The 21758-nt window shown below is 43.7% G+C and overlaps 1 protein-coding gene across 1 annotated transcript in view; it reads left to right on the forward strand.

Moving 5' to 3' along the window:
• LOC144147163 (neprilysin-1-like) overlaps positions 1-21758 on the forward strand; it is a 105622-nt gene that overhangs the window by 50722 nt on the left and 33142 nt on the right. The window contains exons 7-10 of the mRNA XM_077679232.1: positions 1386-1580; positions 7227-7313; positions 13149-13279; positions 20346-20571. Coding sequence (XP_077535358.1) covers positions 1386-1580; positions 7227-7313; positions 13149-13279; positions 20346-20571 — 639 coding nt within the window. The remainder of the gene's footprint in view (positions 1-1385; positions 1581-7226; positions 7314-13148; positions 13280-20345; positions 20572-21758) is intronic.

The following is a 21758-nucleotide window of genomic DNA, read 5'->3' on the forward strand; positions in this document are numbered from 1 at the left end:
ACCCCGAAAGGATGGGGACAAACCTCTGTAGGACATTTCCTTTTCTTTATCGCGAACATTTTCATATTAGCCTGTTGACTCTTTTAACGCTTCTTGCTTTAGTCTGGTGTCTTCCTTCTTCGGCTATCTTCCTTTTTTTCTCGACAATCATGCATAAACCTACTCTTACTCGCGCACGCACTAGCCATTGACTCTTGACTTTCACGCCAGTGCTGGGCCCATTCACTACACTTGGCTTGCCAAAGGTGGGCCGCCTAACGTCTGCTCTCTCCCAAAATTGTTCTAACTTCATGCATAGCACGCTTTCGCCGTTAGGCTCCGTTGCGGCGCCCTGGCTCACTGACGGAGATGGGCGCCGTGGTGGTGCGTCGCCTTTTCTCTCACTCTGTCTTCCCGATCTTTTAGAATTAGTTGCGTGGGTTTTGTGTTTGTGAGTGGGTTTTGTACATGAACGAATATGCGAACCGACAAAGCCAAGCAGCATACACGCGCCATTACCGATATGTCCCCGTTACGTAGCGCGAAGAAAACCGCATGTACATTTGATGCAATATAATATGCACTGAACCGGCAGTCCCCGAATTCATGTAGATAGGAAGGCCCGTTCGGGTTGGTTTCTTTTTTAGAAAGCGACAAAAAGTGCCGCGGAAGAAAAAAAACGGCGTGTTAAAAATTCCGCAGTAACACGCCTCCACGTGGGAGATGAAAGCAAACACAAAAAAGAACATAGCTGCTGCTCGGGTTGTTCCAGGCGGAAGGCGCGCCCCGAAGCGCCCGTAAGCGCCCCGAAACGTCTTTATTTGTTTATCTGTTTTTGACAAGGCGAATGCCTTTTTGTATTTCATTAAGGAGTGACGCGGACACAGTGAGAGAGATGGCACAATAGCCGCGCGGGCAGCTCTCCTCCTCACGCTCCGTTAGACGCTCCTGTTTGTTTTTATGTGCCGACGGATGGCCTGGCTACAGCGGCATCGGCCGCCGCTCTTGCCCGGCCATAACCGACGCTGCTGCATTCGGGACCCCCCCCCCCCCCCCCCCCCCGCGAATCCCTGGTAACGCTTAAAGCGGAAACCCTGTAGCGACGCCTTCAGTTCACCGCAAATGGTCGTCGCAGATTACGCAAAGAGAAAACTGCAGAAAAAGAGCGGGATTGCAAAGCTCGACGAAAAGAACAATACCGTCTCTCCCGAGAGCGCCGTAAGCAGGATCCGACAGATGCTGCTAGAGCCAGATGCGTGCATTCAAGTGACGTCGCATGGCCAATTGTTGTGGGTGTCGTTTACAGCTTTGCCTGCCAACCACTTTCCCAGCATGTATTGGAGCCAAAATTTTTAAAAGTATATGTTTTTGAAATAACCATGTGATTTTTGTTTGATTTTTTTCAGTTGGATCAGATATCTTTCGGCAGCGTGGGCAGAAATCAACTAATCCACCCAAATAAGACGGAAAATGCAAAAATAATTGCTGCGTACAAAAAACTCATGGTGGAAGCGATAAAATTGATGGCTCCTAATACTTCGAAATCGAGGATGAAAGAACTTGCAAACAACCTTGTGGACTTCGAGGGAAAGTTGGCCAATGTAAGACCTCTAAACGTGCCTTTTGTCCAGAAGCACACCAGTATTTCGATTTAAATGCATTATCCCGTTACTGCCTAAGGAATGACTAGTTCCTTAGAATGCGTATATTTCTCTCGCGATGGTCTCTCATCATGTGTGTTCGTCACACTAATAGCCATTCAGACCGTAAATAGAAAAAACTCAATGCAAGTTCAGATGTCCCCGCAATAGAACGCGCCTTTGCAACTAATGCGAAAATCATAAATTTTTATCCGTAAGCTAGAATGAATTCGTAGGGAAGTAGGCATGCATGTAAACAAAGCAGCTTTGGGAGAGAGAGAGAGAGAGAGAGAGAGAGAGAGAGAGAGAGAGAGAGAGAGAGAGAGAGAGAGAGAGAGAGAGAGGAAATACTTTATTCTGAATAAAAAGGAAAAAAAAGGCGGCCGGCGTGGCAGGCTAAAATCCGCCTCGTTCCAGGCAGCTCTTTGTGGCCTTCATGATGAAGTCAGGTAGGCCTTTGCTCCTCCTACTTGGTTTCGCAACTAGGCCACTCTTTAGTGTGGTGTGCCCAAATTGGCTTGGTGCTTGGGCGATCCGAGATTATGTGGGTTTGATCACGGGTTATTAGAGCATGCGCAGTTTGGGATTGGCTTGTCTTTATTATTTTTGAAGTGATGAAGCACAGCTTGTGGGAGCAGCGAATTTGTGTGTGCGCGTCAGAGGGTTACTTGTTCTTACCGCGGTTGGTCTGGGGTAACTGTACGGCAAAAGCAACTCATCAGATAAATAGTCCTTCGGCGTGATGGTAGAGGAGTAAAGTTAGCAGTGTTGGCAGCACTATTTGTGGATGTTCGGTAAACACTCGAATGAAGGGGCACGCATGCTGGGTCGCAGCTTGATTAAACATACCCAATCATTTTAAAGAGGGAAACAAAAGGGGTACTTTTGCAATGAACTATGCGAACTTTATAAAAATGCGCATTTTCTATGAGTTGAGATGGTTCAGGTGGCTGGTTATCCTATCCCAGACTGGACTCACTCACATAATACAGAATCAAAGTATCGCAAGCCTTTTCATGCCAATGATGAACATTCTAGAGGCAGAAAACACACTCGGATTCCTGCGATATAAAGGTTATTTCCAAGTATATTTTTTTATTCCAAAATAATTTACCATTTCTGCAGTTTAGAAAATAATAATCTATTGTAGCTAGATTTATTGCAGACAGCAGTTTCCCTGACCTTCTAAAAAGACAACGAACGCTAACCCGTCTTATAATACGTCCCGTATCAGTGCGTAATAAAAAATAAATCTGAAATCTTGACGGAACAAGCATCTTGTTCCCCTGATAAAGCTCTGTGAACCGCAGTAGAGGTGACACTAGCGATATGAAGGCTTTGGAGAAAGCGACGCAATGAGGGCTTTGACAACAGCCTTCCGGCCACCAGAAAACATATACCAAAGGTAGAAACTGGTTTGTAGTAAGTCGTGAGACTCGCCTACATAATTGGCCCAACCCTCACGGATTCCCCAAAAATTCGAAGAGCATTCATGAAACAACAACAAAGCAGAATGGCCTTTCATATGAGCTCTTGAGCTTATTACCCTATGCTTAGAATCCTGAAAAATAGGAAACTAGACACGAGCTACCCAACACCATGATGAAAAAACCTAATTCCCACTCGGTTAACCAAAAGAAAACTGTTTCATGATACACACCCTCACTGCAAGAGCACAAGAACACGGGAAGAAGCCGGTAATGCATTGTAGTTTCAGAACACACAAAAAGACCTTGTTACAAAGGAAGCTTTACTTATACCGCCAAATGTACCGGTATTGCATCGCAATTTTGCCATCTGATTTAGAAATACCACGTGGCTTCTACATCGTGCTGCAACTGCCAGGAAGCCGAGAAATAAAACCAACCGCTTAGCACGACATATGCGACTACTTAAGGATGGGCCGTGATTAATGGTCCCCATCAAGAATCGCGAAAAGTACTCAGCTGTGTCAACACATATCACCGTACGTTTTAAAATCAAGGTATTACTGTTTTTGAATTAGTGTACTCTCATGCTCACGCAGTGTGTCCTCGTTAATATGTCAATACTACCATTTGCTCGGCTTTCTGCCCCCTTCTCCTTTCTTTGTTCTTACATCTTTTTTGCAATATTTTCTTCGTGCTACGGTTGTATCCAGTTCTTTATTCCTTCCAAATGTCCTCTGTGCAATACTTTTCAGCGAAATGGTTGGGATAATGTATACTCACCGTGACGGAAAACAAACATAACGACACATACATGCCAAAAAATACGTTCAAAAGCCCATTTCAACATTTGTTTTCTGGGGAATTTGAAAAATAGGTCCGCACAAAATAGCACGAATAAAACAGCTCTTTTTCTTCATAATTATCTTCATCTTACGTAGTTTTGGTAATTGAGAGTAATAGGCTGGCCGATGCGCCTATGGGGGATCTCCTGCCTCTAAGCAACATATGAATTCCCAGTAATTATGCGACAAGTTCGTCCGCAGATCCACTGTGTTACTCACATTATCCCGGCTACAAAGCGGATCGTTTCCAAAGAAGCCCGTTAGACCAGCCTGGCCCATGCCACTTTGTTTTCGAGAAATTAGAATAGACGCTGATTTTTTTAAGACTACTTGAGCTGCCGGATGATTCATTTTAGTTGCAAATTTGCATTGTCGGCCTACCCTGGTGATACCCAGTTTTCCAGCGCTGTAGATTTTTTTTTCGAAACACAAAAAAACATACTTAAGTTCTCAGTACAGGCGTAAAATATAGAGATGTCCTCCCCTAGACGTTTGCCACGCCTCCTTGAGGGCCCTCATGTCGGAGTTGCTACACGACGCTTTGCTACCGTCAGGCGTTTTTTGTAATTTTTCTCAATTAGGTCTGCCTACCTGAACCTTTCATTACTTTCAAAACTCGCAAAATAACGAATTCTGTCGAACTATCTACAAAATAAATAATTACAAATAAAGCAAAATGAACCTAAGCGGCAAGATGTGCACAACAGACAGGGGTTATTAAGTTTTCTCTTATTAACATTTCATCCAGAAGAAGTATTGCGCACAATCTTTGAACAAAGGCCGGATTTATGTGTAAATTTTACCGAAAGTCAGCTGCCAAACGGAGCTTCAAAAAAAAAAACTATTGTCCTAATAAAGCTGGCGCACCTTCAACCAATTCGCTCATGTGGAAGGAATGAACGGCGAATTACATAAGGCAGAGTAGCTAGACTAAGAACAGGTACGACGACTTGATAAGCGCGCCGGTGTACGCCCTCAATATCTTAGCGTTTTTTTTTTTTTTGGGGGGGGGGGGGGGCGTCTCTTCGTCTCGACGTCCACATTGGCCGCCGAGTTGTAGGGCTGCAGGAAGACTCTCCTAATACCTACAAAGTGTTAGTTGCGAAACAAAATCTTGTTGCGAAAAAAATCTTACCTTTTTACGTGACGATGAGTACGAATGCTGCATGTGACGATATAATGAGTACGCTGCCAACAGAGCAGTATAGCTAAGTAGGAGCTCCTATGCTGGGAGGCCCGCCTCTTACTGTATATGTTGCCACTATAATAATGTTACCCTCGGATGCTTGAATATATTTAACGATTGTCATACCGTTTTTCTTCCTTGAGTCCGGAGCGTCAAAAAATATTGCAACTGATGAACGAAGATTGCAACAAAATACCGTCACCTACCTAGCTGTGCCAATTTCTGGTGACAACGGCGCTAAATATGACGAAGACTAGTAAAAGGAAATACACAAACACGGCACTGAAACACATGGCTGCGTCTAGGGTGCCGTCCGACGGTATTATAAGCACTCCACTATATCGACGTCCACAGGCGTTTTGTGACAAAATTGCGCGTCTGGCAGTACAGTCGGCCAAATCTTTAACTGGCGTGCGCGAGCGGCGACTTTTCTGTGCGTCAGCGCCATATGACGGAGCCAAGTTGCAAACTGTTTGAGGCTAAGCGCATGCCCAGAAAGCCGCGCTCAGTTGTGCCCATCGTCTGCTAGGCTGTTCCTTCCTTAGCGCGTCACCCCTTATGAGCGCACTGCAAACGATCCAGGCAGCGTGATAAAGCGAATGGGTTTTCTCTTATTTTATTTTCCCAAGATCAACGTTGCAGCAATTAATCGAGTAAATTTCAAGATACGCCGAACACACTCACTCGTGAAATAAGCTGAAGAATGGGGTTTACTCATTTTTTTACTTTGTGACGTAAACGCTTTCTACTTTGTGACGTAAACGCTTTCTCGTGTGTATTAAGGGCAGTTATCAGTCGTATGCGCGCTTGATATCTTCAACGTGCTGAAGCCCGTGCTGAAGCTATAAAGTAGGCATCTACAGAAAAAAAAACCGAAAGGAGAAATAAGTAACCCCTGTTCTTCGGCTTATCTCATGATTGGGTGTGTTCGGCGTATCTTGAAATTTACTCGATTGATTGCTGCAACGTTCATCTTGGGAAAATAAAATAACAGCAAACCCATTCGCTTTACCACGCTGCCTGGATCGTTCGCAGTGCGCTCATAAGGGGTGACGCGCTAAGGAAGGAACAGCCTAGCAGACGATGGGCACAACTGTGCGCGGCTTTCTGGGCATGCGCTTAGCCTCAAACAGCTTGCAACTTGGCTCCGTCATATGGCGCTGACGCACAGAAAAGTCGCCGCTCGCGCACGCCAGTTAAAGATTTGGCCGACTGTACAGCCGGTAAAAGGCTTGTCTATAACACAGCGTTCGTACTCTCAGCCCTATCCTGCCCCGCCGGAGCGAGATTTGAATAAAACTACTGCGGAATTCTGAAGTCTTAGCCTTTCGCTTTTGCCTCCGACATGTTTGGGATGAGTATGTTTCGGCAGTGTTCGGATGTAGCTGGTTGAAGCTGAAATCGCTGTTATAGACAAGCGTTTTACCGGCTGTACATCGCTCTAGATAACGTAAAGCTGGGCAACCTAACCTGAACATAACATGATAACCTAACGTACACAAAGAAATTATTAAAAATCACCAAAACTAACCCAAGGCATAAAAATTATTGTTCAATTTAAAGATGAAAAAGAAACCCGAAGCAAGGGCCGGTCTCGAACCACCGTCGTTTGGGATCAAGAAGCTAAGACGGATCTTCTGCACTACAACGACAGACACTTCGGCCGGTGCTAGCCTAGGGTTCTATACTCGAATATCGTCGGACGCCACTCTAGCCATGCCTGCAGCGATCATTAGAGTGCCGTCGGACGGCGCTATAGACAATGCGGAAACACAGACACGGTAACGCCGTCTTTTAATTCTCTCTTTCTCTTGGTATTTCTTTGATCTATCCACTGTGAATGCAATGTCACTTCCTAATTTTGCAACCCAGGTTGTGGGAGGTTTCCGGCCAATTTAATTTTTATTTTCCTGGAAGTAATTGATATCCCATACACATATGAGCTTCCCCTCGGTTCGCTTCTTGCCACTTGTAATAATGTTCACTCCAGTAGCTTTGCCGTCTCTGTTCTAGTTTTTAGAGAAGACGCTTACGCAAAGCCCTGGAAGTCATATGTTGTGTTCCAACGTTTAGTGATTTATGTTAAACTTTACGCAAATTTTGTTGCATCTTGGGGTGCATGCGTATAACTGGCTTGATTTTTTTGCAGCTTACAGCACCGCCAGAGGAACGCCGAGATATCTTGAAGCTGTACCGCAGAACGACCGTTAAGGAACTGCAAAAGAATTTTTCATCCGTAAGTGCTTTGAAACCTATAAATTTCCTTGACCCTTCCCAGAGAAAAACTACAAAATACATACATAGACGTGATCCACTTTGGACCTGGTTTGCCCGTAGAACCTCTTATCGATGCGGAGCCTCTGATTCACAAGGGAAGTAAGACCTTCCAGGAGCGTGTGCCCTCTGGTAAAAATTGCTCTAGGTAGCAACATCAAAATAACTGTCGCAGAAATTACAAGAAGTGTCATAAGCTACTAAATAGCCATGTTTCTTGATGTTTATCTGTGTTCAGGGTTCATTAGGATAACACTTCCAATTCGAATATTTATAAAAACCTTACAGGAAGCTTCCGTAGTTCCAGCATGCGCTAATACTCAGCGGCTAAGGCCATCTGCTGCTGATCACGGGGACGCGGGTTCGATTCCCGGCCGCGGCCATCGCTTTTCAAATGGAGGCGAAAATCAAAATCCTCATTTGTTTGAGATTTCGGTGCACGTTAAAGATCCTCTGTTGGTCAAAATTAATCCGGAGCCCTCCACTACGGCATGCCTCATCGCATGTGTAACCACGACGCATTAAACCCCCAATGAATCAAATCAGTATACACTAATAACTCTTAATAACGCCTGCGTAGCATGCCAGCATATAAATAACCTGTACCAGAAGTAGCCCTATGTCCGGGAGATCTTCCGGCTCTATCTAATAGGACGACGGTGTTATAAACGCATCGACGTTTTTTGTTTGCGGGTTGCTTGAATTAGCGCTCTTTTGGCGACCTCACCAGTTCCTTAACCACTGCGACGTTAACACACCTCCTACAATTCCCACATAACTGTTCAGGGGGATTGGCTAGAGGAGACGACATTGGCTGTCAGAGGCTTAGGGTCGACTTACTACGTATCATTGCAATGATGCTTTGCTATTCAAAGTCGTAAGCCTATTTCTAGTGCCCATTGGGATAATGTACAATCTTTAAAACGCTTGTCTATTACATGTGCTGTCGATAACTGTGCCGCAGTACGAAGACAAGAGTATGCACGAACGACCGTAGTTTCTAAACTAAAGCTTCAAAAAAAACATACGTATGTAGGTGCTGAGAAGAAGCTCGACGGGATGCTGCACATAACAAAAAGGAATGAATTTCTGATAAGCAGGGGGGGGGGCGCAGAGGACGTTAAGGTCTGGAAACTGCATCCTGGCGGATGTTTCCCTTCAGCCGCATGTGCTCGTTACATAGGAGTACTGCTTTCGGGGTAAGCATGGTCGATGGCTGGCTACCGCATGCCTCGCCCATGTGTGTATTGTGCAGGGCTTCCATTATTTCCCTGTCAAAGAGGCCATGAAGAGAAGGGCACGCCCATCTGTGTAATGTGCAGGGCTGCCATTATTTCCCTGTCAAAGAGGCCATGAAGAGAAAGGGAAGTTTGATTCATTCGAAAAGTTGCCTCGTTAAAAAAAACACTGGCCCCACTTTTACCGCAAGCTTTACTCAAATAAGCTGTGAATGACCATTTGCTCGTTTCCCTCGCTAGAACCTCTGACGTAAAATGGCAGCTCTGCGATTGGCGGAGGTTTGCAAAAGCAAGCGCAAGTTAGGAAGCGCTTATAAGCTTGCAGAACGAGCTATTTACTCTCAAACTTAAAGCATATATTTTTATATTTTTATTGCAATGACAAAGGTAGTATTAACATTGCAAGGTACGAACCAACACGTAAACATTGACGAAGTTAGAGCGGCACTTTCTCGACTGACACTGCCGAACGCAGTCGTCGGACACGTTGAGCTTGCCTGACAACACTCGCCAAGCTACATAAGTGGCACAGCCACTTACGTGACTATATATGTTTGTCCAGTCATAGCTTATGTTTTGCGATACGATAACTATCAACCGTAATAAAAATATAGCAGGTATACATACAAGTGCGGTCAGAAGCAAAGTGCGAACACTGGTGCTTCAGCCGTATTGCAGCGGCCTCTATGACAGCGGGAAAATAACAGAATAACCAAATGGTCGTCTGCGAGGTGGAAAAAGGCTGAAGGCGTAGTCAGCATACTATCTTTAGTTTTAAGGCCCACACTGGATACATCATAGCCAAAGTCGCAAAACATACGATTTAGCGCACAAATTTAAATTTTGTATTAATCTTAGTGAATAAACTATACTTTGCTGCTAGAAAAGTGCTTAGGGTACTATTAAACACAATTTGTTTCGAATAAAAGACTTCTATTTTGTCTTCATGGCCAAAGAACGGCATCCAGAAACCCTATTTCACACGTACTTCCATGGCCTTCACGACATTCAAGGCACTGTTTCGAGAAGCGCGACGGCGAGTCACTATCCAGGGTCCGATCGTGCTCTGCGAACCTCTCGTTCACACTGCACCCACTTTGTCATGCACACTTCTTCCCGCACATGAGTGGCGACATACAAACAACTACTATTTACCCGCCGCGGCAGCTCAGCAGCTAAGCGGTTGTGCTGTTGAGCACGAGGTCGCGGGTTTTATTCCCGGCAGCGGCGGACGTATTTCTGATGGAGGCGAAAAGCGAAAGCGCACGTCTGTACTATATTTCGGCGGACGTTAAAGATCCCCAGGCGGTAAAAATTAATCTGGAGACCTCACTACGGTGAGCCTTATCGCCTGCGTTCAGCCGGCGCTTTAAACTATAATTATTCTACTGCTATTTTACTTGGTGCGGAGTGCGACTCGCGTTTTACTACGCATTTGTAGCGGTCGCCAGCACCGTTTCCCGCTACCCTGGACCGGCCACGGCCGCACATCTTATATAGCTTATTTGGTGATAGTGCCACAAAAATATCTTCATCCCCTATCGCGCCCAAACTTCTTTTAGTCCTTGCGACAGCTTGTGCACATACAGTATCACCACAATTTATTTTCTTTTCGTGACCCGATTCATCACATGACCGCAGTTTTCCAGTCTTTATCAAGAGGACAAATGTTTTGCACGCTGCTTCAACTATTCGGTTATCGGGACACCCTCAACTCGTGTACCTGCTTGCTAAAGATCTGTTGGACGCCGTGGACGCAAGACGTCAACAAAGACGAACGAATCCGAGAGAAGGCTAGGCCAGTATCAATATTCTTGAAGTGTGAAAAGGATAAGCCAAGTTGCCCTTTTGCTGCCCAGAGAAGATACTGCCAACAGACGTGTCCATTCCAAAACGTGATCTTCAGCTCTAGAAACTGCAGAGCGCTAGTACTCATTAGTTCAACTAAGAAAATTAGCTCTAAGCAAGTGTTCCGGGACCACCTTCAACACATCATCCACTCCACCCTCATAGACCTGTCTGTCGATAAACCCCACATAACCGCCCACCCACTTATAGAACCTCGCAGCCACCCCTCCCAGTCCGTTCTCGTAGATTTCTGTCTACCGGCCCAGAAACATATTGCTTCCTCAGAACAGGAGCGACATAGGACCCTATACAGGTGCCGGTTTTTTAAAATGGAAAGTTCGTTTGCAAACGCCACGAATTTCGACTTCAAATAACGGGAAGGCAACCGCCTGAACGGCTGAACAGACAGGTCATTCGAGATTTTACATTTTGCTCATCATTGTGTTCTGTGACGCATATCTTCCCACACTGCGGTGGCTCGCAATGTGTCAATCAATAGAATAACCGCTTCACATTAACACTAGATCCAGTGCAGTCACCAGTGTTCTGTACCGAAGAAGCTCAGCTGCAGTGTGAGAATTACTGATTACGAAGTGCTCATTGAGGCGCAGGTGGGAAAGTTGGCGTTTCAGAAAGCGGAAAGCAACCTGCTGGCAAACACCCTCTTCCGGGACGATCGCCCGGAACGGTAGTGACCGCTTGTCGGTCTTCCCCGAGTAGAATATACCCAGATGAATTCCAGAAGCTTTAAAAGCGAAAGCTTTCTTGGTGGGACTGATGGCGCTCTTGTCAACAAATGCATTCCTTTTCCCATAGAGCGGTTGATCGATGTAAAAGCTTCGATAAGATCTCTGGATCCAGGGTGCGTGTGTTAAACAGGGCTTCCATTGTGTCAACAGCGCACTTGGAAATCGCGAAAAAGGAACGGCTCCAGTTATAACAGTACATGCATCGATCATAAAGAAGGAGTACAATACTATTCCTTCATCTCATAAACCTCCGAATTGCGTAAATTTAAAGCGTTCGTAGATGCGTTTACTTAGTACGCCAAGAAGCGTCGTTTGGGTTCGTTCTTCGTTTGCGATTTGGATTGTTCAGGATTTGAAGGTCGGTTTCAGCCACTTTTAGCCTTCGCCGTTGTCTGAAATGTGTTTAAAAGGGGATGGTAGTTTTTTTATAGCGCCACCATTACTTTCAGAGCCTAATTTATTCCCAATATGCAGAGGTCGCTGCTCGAACTTAGCAGACTTGACCGACACTGGCCTGGAGTTCAATTTAAGCACCACTTTCGGCTATCCGCAAACATTCCTTTAGGCGTTACGTCGAATTCCCCTTCTTTATCTGAAATCAGTTAACTTAGTCCATTGGCTGCAAGGCACTGTATTACATATCAAAAAGCGGCAGTAAAGTGATGAGTCTGGTGACGAAAATAAAAATTTACGGTGATAGCTTACCTGCACAAACTGTCTCGTAAACTGAAAACAAACCGTGGAGCGAAATAAGGGATCAGGACTGTCTTCAATGCATCTAGTAAGCTATATAATATGTGTGGCCAGGTGCGGTACCGAATAGAGGGCATCGGTGTCGATGACCGCTACTGGTGCGTGGTAAAACGCGGTCTGCATTAAGTTTCATGTAAAGTAGCAGCTGTTTATATGCTGCCTCTTGCGTGTGGAGATACGTATAACGCACAAATAGAGCGCTGTGTGAACAAGAGGCTCCGAGAAAACGAGCTCTCTTTGTGCAGTCACTTGCCGTCACTCTTGTCGAAATACTCCCGCGAATGCTGGGAAGGCCGTCGATGTACGCACGAACCAGTGTTTGCGGATATTATTACTGTAGTGACCGGCAGAAAGCAATTAAACAGGGAAATAATAGAAGCCTTCTACATTAGGAGGCTCGACGACGCACGAGGGAACCAGCCGTCGATCGTGGTTACCCAAAAGTAGGCCAATGTATACAATATGGTCATAAAGCTGAAAAGCAACCCCTCCTTGTACACCATTTTTCCAGGCATGAGCGTCCTTGTTCCCTCTCTCCCCTTGTTATCAGGATTTCAGTGCTTTCTATTACCTACGAGCAGTACCACGTGAAGCGTCGTCGCAGCGCCTATGTATGTTTTTTTTTTCAAAAAAAGGGTTATTCATCAGACTGCGTTCGTTTGTGCCCTCTCTTGTCCTCTTTTAGTTGCGCAGTTAGGCTTTACACTGCATTCCTTTCAACTTGCCCAGATGTCTGATTCTCACTCGGATATTTTGACTCGCTGTGGAAGTTTTCACCAAAGCTGCTTAAGGAACAGTAAAGGTTTAAAGGCACGTCTATAGCGCCTGAGAAGAGTCCTGTGAGTACACACGCGTTCGCGCTCCCATCACCTCGTTTCCGCCTGTCGTCTTTAGTATCTCCCAATCCACTATCCGTAACTCCGGGGTAGGAAGCCGGCTGTGCACGTGGGTAGCTCAGCAGCTTTTTCATTCATTTTTACCCTGTTCTCTCTCCACTTTCAGAATGGTTCATATGACGGGTTGCTCTCATAGCCAGATCTCATCACGTAATTAGCATCACCTGACGAAATGTTGATATTCCGAGCGAAAACCAGAAATTCTTCGTTAGTTTTATTTTTACCAGTAAGCTCCGTTTTATATTCGCGATCATAAATCTTCAATAAATTTATGCGCAGTGATCAATCAATACATGCCACGATTTTTTTTCAGTTTCCTCTTTTGAAGTTTTTGAATAGAGAGTTCAAGAAGATTAACCTCACACTGAATGAAAGCGAACCACTGGAAATATACGCTTTGGATTACTACGGCAAAATTGTTAAATTTCTTCAAAAAATGAACGGGTAAGAACTCAGTCCTTCGCGTACCTACTCTTATTCGACCTTCAGTAGAACCGTCTGCATATGACATCATGTTTTGAAACAAATTTCATAATGTCCGTTTAAACTCTTTTAATTACTTTTGCCTAAACTATGAGACGAAATTTCCCACGCCAACACATTAAACGGAGCAAAAGACGAACCGTTAATTGAAAAGACCAAATTCGGAAACTGAAGTGATCTTAGCCAAAGTGTACATTCAATACAAGTTAATGCATTCAGTGTTGAGCATCAATTAAGGTATAGCTGCTCACATTTTGTCGCCGATTTGAGCTCATATATAGCTCTCCTGAGGTGATAATTGAGTGTCCATAAGAACAAGTTCATTAGAGTATTGCTGAATGCCATAGACAACCAAACGCTCACGTCCATGATTTTCGTGCGCATATCGTTGTCTAAATCAGAAGAATGTCTTGTTTTGTGCATTCATTCTTTGTTCTTATGTAGCCATACAGAATGAGGTCCTATAGCAAAGTGCTCAAAGGGGACCTCCTGTATGTAATGATATCAACATTTGTACTTGAAGCATTGACATTACATGATCAAAAATTGACAAATTTGAATACATATTTAAAAATAACGAGGGAATTACGGGTACATAAAACAATTAATCGTGGGTATCTGTTTTTTACTTTAATATAAATGCAAGAAGAGGTTTTATAACGCAAATGACAGAGAAAAAGGTTCACATTGGTTGGCAGGTCATTTCAAACACCAGAGCGAGAAATGCATAGTTTTTTTTTTAAATTCGAGTGCGTGATTTGTAGAATAAAACTATTATTGCAGGGAAGCCTTTGGTGACAAAGAGGTGAAGAAGCATCGGCACTGAATGGGCTCAAAATATGCGAACGGCTTGATTTTGGGTCGGCTGAGTGGCACCAAACGAAAGGGCTGCATGTTACCTCATTTTAGAAGAAACGTAAGGTACTGATACCAAAAAAATTGCACACTTCGGGTAGTACCCTCATACAGTCAGCGATTTAGTTTGTGTAGATGTGAAATATCATTCATGTATTTTATAATTCCTTCAGGAACAACTTCCTGGAACATTCAATAGTTGAGTGCTTAAATTGAGTGACTCAATACTAAGTATTGAGGCATTGTAAGCTGCTGCCGCTTAGAATAAATTATCGTAAACCTCGTTTTAAATCGGTTGATATGTAAATAGTTCTGGCAATGCCACGCCGCTACTTTATCAATGTTAGAGGCAAGTTATGCATTGAGGGATTTATTGCAACTGACTATTGCTAGTCCTGTAGCTTCCTTCCCTTATAAAAAGGGTTCGTAGTTAGAAACAGTCGGGCAAGCCACTGATGTATATTACATTCTTTTGATGATGATGAAGTTGCATTTTTGGGGTTTTTAGATATCCCCGTTCCTATGTAATGCCCGCTTGGGCTCTTAGAGTACTTAATTACTAAAAATAAAAATCCTCAGAAAAGCAGAATGAAACGAGTACTCAACCTTATGACACCTTCCTCGGGCTTTGAAGTTTCGAACGGTTCGGGAGACAGACTGCTAAACTTCCGGGAGATAGATCGCCTTGAATTAGTTGTAGAGCAGGACTTATTACGCCTGTTGCAGCTAGGTACACAAAAAAACTTCTATGATAATGGAATCGGAACCTTTTGTCAGGTAAATGAAAATGGCTTGAGAATAATTTGTAGTAAATATCGCGCGCTTAATTTCGGCCGTTGAAGCAGTAAAACAGATTACCAGCGCAGAAACCGGGCTATGGGTGTGATAAGGTCTTGAACTTTGATTACTACTTGCATAAACGGCGCGCATTGCCTTTATTATGATTTTGCAGAAACCGCATTCCTGACAGGAACGGATAATTAAGAATTACTGTTCAGTAACCTTTCTTGAAGACCGGTGTGGTCTTGCTTTCAAGTGCACTCTAGGGGCTCGAATTGTCGTCGTACCTCGCTCGCTGGACCCAAGTAGAGCCACACAACGTTGTTTCGTCGCAGCCTCTTACACAGGCTTTGAAAGCCAACCGAAACTCGTGAACCGCTGGCGCTTGTCATACATCTTGCCGTTGTTTAGCGCAAACAAAATTGCAGGTACATTTGAGGCAAAATATACGTATTTATCCGGCAGCTACAGCGTTCATTTAGTTAGGAACCCTCGTTGGGTTGATTTTTACGATAGAAAGCGAAAAAAAACTGGCCGTGCAACGCCGGCACGTGCGGGAGGAAAAGCAAACACAAAAAGAACAGAACTCCCGCTGGCGCAGTTTCAGAAGGGGGCGCGCGAGCACTGCGAAGGCGGGAAATCTGAAATGCGTTGGACAAACCTCCGTGGAGTTCATCAGGAGAGGAATGAGACTGGATGGTGAAGAGCGTAATGGGGGGTAACGGTAAGCGGATAACGACGGCAGAGCCCATTATGGTGAATTACGGATCTTCACTTACGACAGCTTCCATATTGAGTGCAACGGCTTTAATGTTATTGGTTGGAACAGTCATACACCTCCTTTGCAAATTAGAATTTATTTTTCGACTACTACTACGGCAATCATATTAACGCTTCATATAGGGTTCGAAGCGTGAATTTGCTTGATGCCTGCGCAGGTAAAGTTTCTCTTTATGACAGGGTTGATGACTTTTTCTTGGGTAATTCGGAACTCACTCTTATAATTGTTGGAATGGCTGTTGGCGCTGTTCGACACTCACAGGCGAGCATCGCATACTAGAACAAAAAAATTCATTTAATGCGGATGCATTGTGTAATGATGGGTGAAAAACTCGTATAATGAAACTGAACCATAAGTTACTCACTATTATGATTCAGAAATCACTTTATCACCTTCCATTGTTTCCTTGCAGTAAATTATGGCAGAAGGTTAAGTAAACCCAAAAACAAAAAAAAACTTTAGTGAAAGACAGGCTTAAGACACTTTGACGATAAAGGAAGCCAAGATCTGAAAAGATGCGGAAGCGCTGTCAATTAGACAAAGTTTGCCAACGTTTTCGGCTCAACGTTTAAATCAGAGCGATGTGTAAATCATGTGGAAGCAATAAAATCGAACTTACTGGAATAATATTTTGTCTTCATATACGACATCAAAGTTGCAGTAAATGCTGAACTACTGTTGTATAAAGACAGAGTAAAGCACATTTATGAGTTTCTCAAAATAGGGTAAATCACACAGCATGATCAGACTTGGTAGTATGACATCGTCTACGCAAGGAACAAATTTTTTTAATGAATGTGCTATATTCTTTGTATACAATTTTCTTTCAAACGTTGCGCGCTTGGTACTGGCTGCAGACAACGCCTCGGAACGTCGTGAAATAGAAACCGGCTGTTGTTGAAAAACTGTTGCAATGATTGATGTAAAGCTACATGACGTATTTGTGGCATTGGCAATTTTCTCGGCGTTTTAAAGGTAAAGATGCCTGTGTTTGCTAAAAAGGCATTGTACCATGTCCATGCTCGGTGATCTAACTGTTGCGGAATGTTTTACAGTCACTCGTACTTTTTAACATATTTGTCGACAATATCAACTTCGTATAACATGAACCTGTTCATGAAGCTGTTCGTAATTATATTTTGTAACCTTGTAAACTTGCTCACTTGTAACCTGTACCTATACTTGTAACCTTTTGTTTTCATCCACCCCTCATGTAAAACCGCGCCCACTGGGGTCTTTGAGGTATTTGTACATAAATAAATAAATAAAATCATTACGGTTTCGTCAACAGAGATTGGCTTCAAGGTGCATAAAGGCATTATCAGTCCTGGTGTAAACAGAACTGCTTAATAACGGGGCCATGGAGACAAAATGCAAGATTGGTTCATTCAAAAAATTCCCACGATAGAATCACTCTGACACCACTTTTAACGTAAACTTCGCTGAAATGGGCTGTATAATTTGGAAAAAATCGAAGCCGACTTGCACTCACGCACAATACTTGAATCGCGGAGCTGTTTTAAGTAAGCATTGACGGACACATAGTTCGTTTCAGTACCGCTCTCTGCCTTTCGCATCGAGGCCTCCCCCTCGCCCATGGGAAATATCCGCGGCGGGGCCATTCCGAGAACTGCGAAGACGCTGCGTGTGTGGTCTCTTGTACGATACTGCGCGCATGCGCAGGACCACGCGAGCTCTCGCGCGAAAGGCTCTGCTACGATACTGAGCGCATGCGTGCGTTCCTCTCGGGTGTTATGGCGGCTGCTATTAACGTCTTACCGATGTCCAGTGGGTATTGCGACATTTGCACGACGCCTCCGCGTTAGCGTTCCACGCGGGGAGTTTCCGGCGCATAGGAACCCCGAACTTACGGCCAGTAACAACAGCTCCGCTGTTACAAAAGGCAATGACCATGCGGCCCACTAGCTCATTTCCCGCAACAGAACCTATGACATCATACCAGCCAGCTCTGCGATTGGAGGAGGCCACAAAAAGCAAACGCAAATTACGCGGAACTTATAGGCTTGCCGAACGAGCTATTTGCGCTTACACTAAGGGCACATTCTTTTATAACACTTAGAATGGTGGGACAAGCAGTGAAAGTTATGAAAGCACACGTAAACAGACAAGTACAGATGCGTACTGCTGTTGGTACTGCTCGCGCTATGCTCCGTTTAGATGCACGGCACAGCGGGGCTTTTGGGTTCTCTCAGACGACACCGGCCGCCTGACGCAAGCGACGGTGTCTTACGTGACCATATTTGTTGAGCGAGCACCATGTTTCACGAAACGATTATTTTCTTCGTGTACAAAACTAGCCAGATTTAAATACGGTCACAAACAAACAAAAGGCAAAAAACCGCTTGCTGTCGTGTGTTGGCGCCATCTAGGTAGACTACGAGTAAGCAAGCCTCCGCTCCACATCAAGTTTATTTAAATGACCGGTTCTTATGATGTCATTGAAACCATCATTCAAACACACCTTTTGGCGCGAGAATCAAAATTTTAGCGTAACTATATAAATTTCGCAGTGAATAAAGCATCGTTTGCTTCCGTACAAGCGCTGGGGACACTATAGAATGCCAAATATTTCCAATATAAAACTTTTGTTGTTTTCATCACCGCTTTGATTGAGTACCTTCCGAAAAGAACTGCTAAAGCTAACACGTTTTCTTATGTTTTGCCTTGGCTGTGGCGCTGTTAAGGTCGCTACTATGCTGTTTGATTTATGCACAAATCTGGATAAAATACTACTTGAAACCCACACGTGAACAACACAAATATTCGTCTCCGAAAGGCGGGTGTAAATTGCTGGGGCACCAGCAACTTTGTTGAGAGCGGTCATTCTTCCTCGTCATCCACCCGAGCTGAATTTGGCAAAAGTTTTTCTTCGTTTTCACACTTTGTATTTTAATTGATGTTGACATCCATAATCCTAATTTTTAAACCCTTCTTCATCAATTCATCGACAAAGGGTGCGCAAGCGCGCTACAAGAGTAATATTTCGTCAACACTAATCGCTGAGCCAACACGAACACTGGAGCTCCTTAAGCTTCTGAATATGCATAAGCTTTCGACTTAACGCCTAGACGAGAATTGGATTTTCGGAAAATTGCATTTATAAAATATTCGACTTCCTTAGGTCAGTCAGCTAATTTCTACGTGTGCCAAGCACCTTCATGGGTTCTTTCAAAGAGAGATCATACGAGCGGCTGCAAAATTCTACAGGTGCTGCACATATCAGTTTCGATCACATCCATATTTTGAAATGATACCGTGTTATGCAGTTACTATTTTGAAAAGGTTAGGATTTGAACATGCCGAATCTGCAATGGGGGTTGTCTCTGTAGCCACTAGCACTGGTACGTTTTACATAACAATCTATTACTCTTTCAATGGAGTCATATTCGTCACTCCAATCAAAGCTTTACACTGAAGTAAAAAGTAAAAGTGAAAGCAAATGCCTGCTGTTTTAGGCCTGCGATAATACAGGGTTTCAATTTATTGAATGCCGTCCCTCCGATGTTCCTTTTTCAGGTTTTGTTCAGCCTTGGTAAAAACTGCGCTGACATATAGGTTGGCATATAAGGGAAAACCTCGTAATCATTCAAGGTTACAACAATTTGTGATTTTTTTATACCAGGGTTTTTTGGGAGATGTTTTGTCCGTTCATGTCTGTAAAATATTGTCTTAAAATTGTTCGTTGCATTCAATGAAGAAACGTCTGTATACATGTTGCAGCTGTGAGTTTAAGGGATATCTGGCGTGACTACAAAGCCATACAATTACACAGCCATTCAGCGATGGCACTTGTAGTGCAAGCATGCTGTCCACGTAGAATGAAATGACCGCAGTGGATTTATGCACGTGCAAATAAATTTGTACGAATAGAGCCGGAAGCCCTTTGCTTAAGGAGCAGCGTAGCCACATAAATTCGGGCCCACTGCCGATACAGTAAGGAAAGTGCTGCAATACCCGGATTGTGTTTGGTATTCTTTGTATTCTTGTGCGTATATTTCGCTTGTGCGCTATGGTGTTGACTTCCGTTTTGTTTTTTTCATGTTATCGCTTTCCCGCTTAAACATGTATTTCGAACATACCTCGTTGTGAATAGTTCGTACGCTTGGTTTTGTTACTCCTATGTTTTGCCTGTATTTTCTGTAACACCTCACTTTTGTAGAACCCCTCAATTTCTTAATTAATTCCCTGCAAAGGGGCATGTAAGGAACTAAAAATAAATCAGTTTTGTCATTTAGTTATACTGGTGATGATGGTGGTGGTGGTGGTAGTAGTGGTGGAGGTTATTGTTTTTGTAGTGGGTGATGATAAAATTGATAATGACGAATACACCAATAAAGACGCTGATGATGATTAGAAAATAATACTGAAACCCACACAGAACCTGCTGTGAAGTTGTTGTACTGTCTAACTAGTTTAAAAATCTTTTTAATCTTTTAAAACGTATTTCTCAACATCTAATAGTGCAGTTAAGTTTAATGAAAAAATGTACTTAGGTCAATTGCGCGGAAAGAAATATTTGTACATATTCAGTGAAATTGTAAAGTTAAATTTCCGTTGACACTAATGCGTCCTGGCGTTTTTACGTTTCAGCACCACGTTTTTCAACTATGTAGGGATGAACACAATGCTATATTGGGCTACGTCTGCATCAAAAAGTATCCGAAACGCCTCCTTTGAACTTACAAAAGCTGTGACTGGAGTTAAACGAGACCTTGAAAGGTGGGAGAAATGCGTCGGTGCCGCGAAGTCAGGAATGCCGGAAGCCGTTGGGAACCTTTACGTGAGACGTAAATTCAGCAAAGAAGCCAAAGTGGAGGTACGTATGCTTAATATTACCAAATTTTTCGGTTTCAGTTCTTCGGGTCAGGTAATCTTAAGCTCGAGTGAAACTCAAGCGCCACACAGCGGGTACGTTCAGCAGGTACGTTCCGCAGCAGGTACGTTGTACAACAGGTACGCAGACGAACGTTGAAACAATTTGTTCGCTTTATTCTTAATTTTGCGAATCTCATAGTTTACGACTATTTTATTTGACATAAAACGTTCCCGCTGTTCCCAAAACTTTTTGGTATAAACGCGCGTATTCCAAATTTTAAACAGTTGAATACCATTGGCGCATTACGGTTTGTTTGGTCCCATATTTGGAATGCTAACATTCACTCACCACACTGATTATTTTAGTTTTTGTACAGTTCTAGTGGCAAACCTCTTACGTGGTGCACAACAACATTGTACAGTGTATTATGTATTATCCCAAATTTCTGGAAACAACGTCTTTCGGGCCAGAATAGGGTAGAACGAGCTACCAAAGTATAGTTAATTCAAAAAAGGTAGATTGTATTTTGTCTTCACTGTACCTTCAAAATAACACATATTGTATTTTGTCTTCACTGTACCTTCAAAATAACACATAAAAAGTAAATTGCACATCTACCAAGCTGAGGAGATTGGAATACAATAAAAGGACGAGCGGAGGTGGTGTCGTAATCTGGTAAAGCTAACGCCTCAGAGAAATGAGTTGTGTTCACTGCTGATTCCTAGACATTAAAAATAACACCACAGCATTTATTGTTTATCTCTTAAAAAGTACAGGGATATAGCATATGTCGTCCCTCTCACAGCAATATAATACTATAAGCCAACAGCACATAAACCGAGTAGTTCTCGCTCCAGTTCTATGCCCTTGGCAACACAACATACTGAAAAAGCCAACAAACCGAGTAGTTCTTGCTCTAGTTCTATGACCTTGGCAACGCAACATACTAAAAACGCCTGTATTCTCGCTAAAGGGGATCATCGGACCTATCTTAAGCTCTGTCGCAAAACGGTGCTAAAGCTGTTTATACTACTCAGCTCATCCTACGCTGTCCCTTCCGATGGTGGAGCCTACGCTTTACGACAAGCTGCGTGCCCACGGATACAAACAGGCGTGCAAATTTTTCCAAATTATGATACTCCGGAAAGCGTGCTCGTACGCTTTTCCTGCAAACCCGAACTGAACGT

The sequence above is a fragment of the Haemaphysalis longicornis genome, unplaced genomic scaffold (assembly GCF_048455015.1).
Source record: "Haemaphysalis longicornis isolate Haplotype H1 unplaced genomic scaffold, Haemaphysalis longicornis Haplotype H1 scaffold_7, whole genome shotgun sequence".
Lineage (NCBI taxonomy): Eukaryota > Metazoa > Arthropoda > Arachnida > Ixodida > Ixodidae > Haemaphysalis > Haemaphysalis longicornis.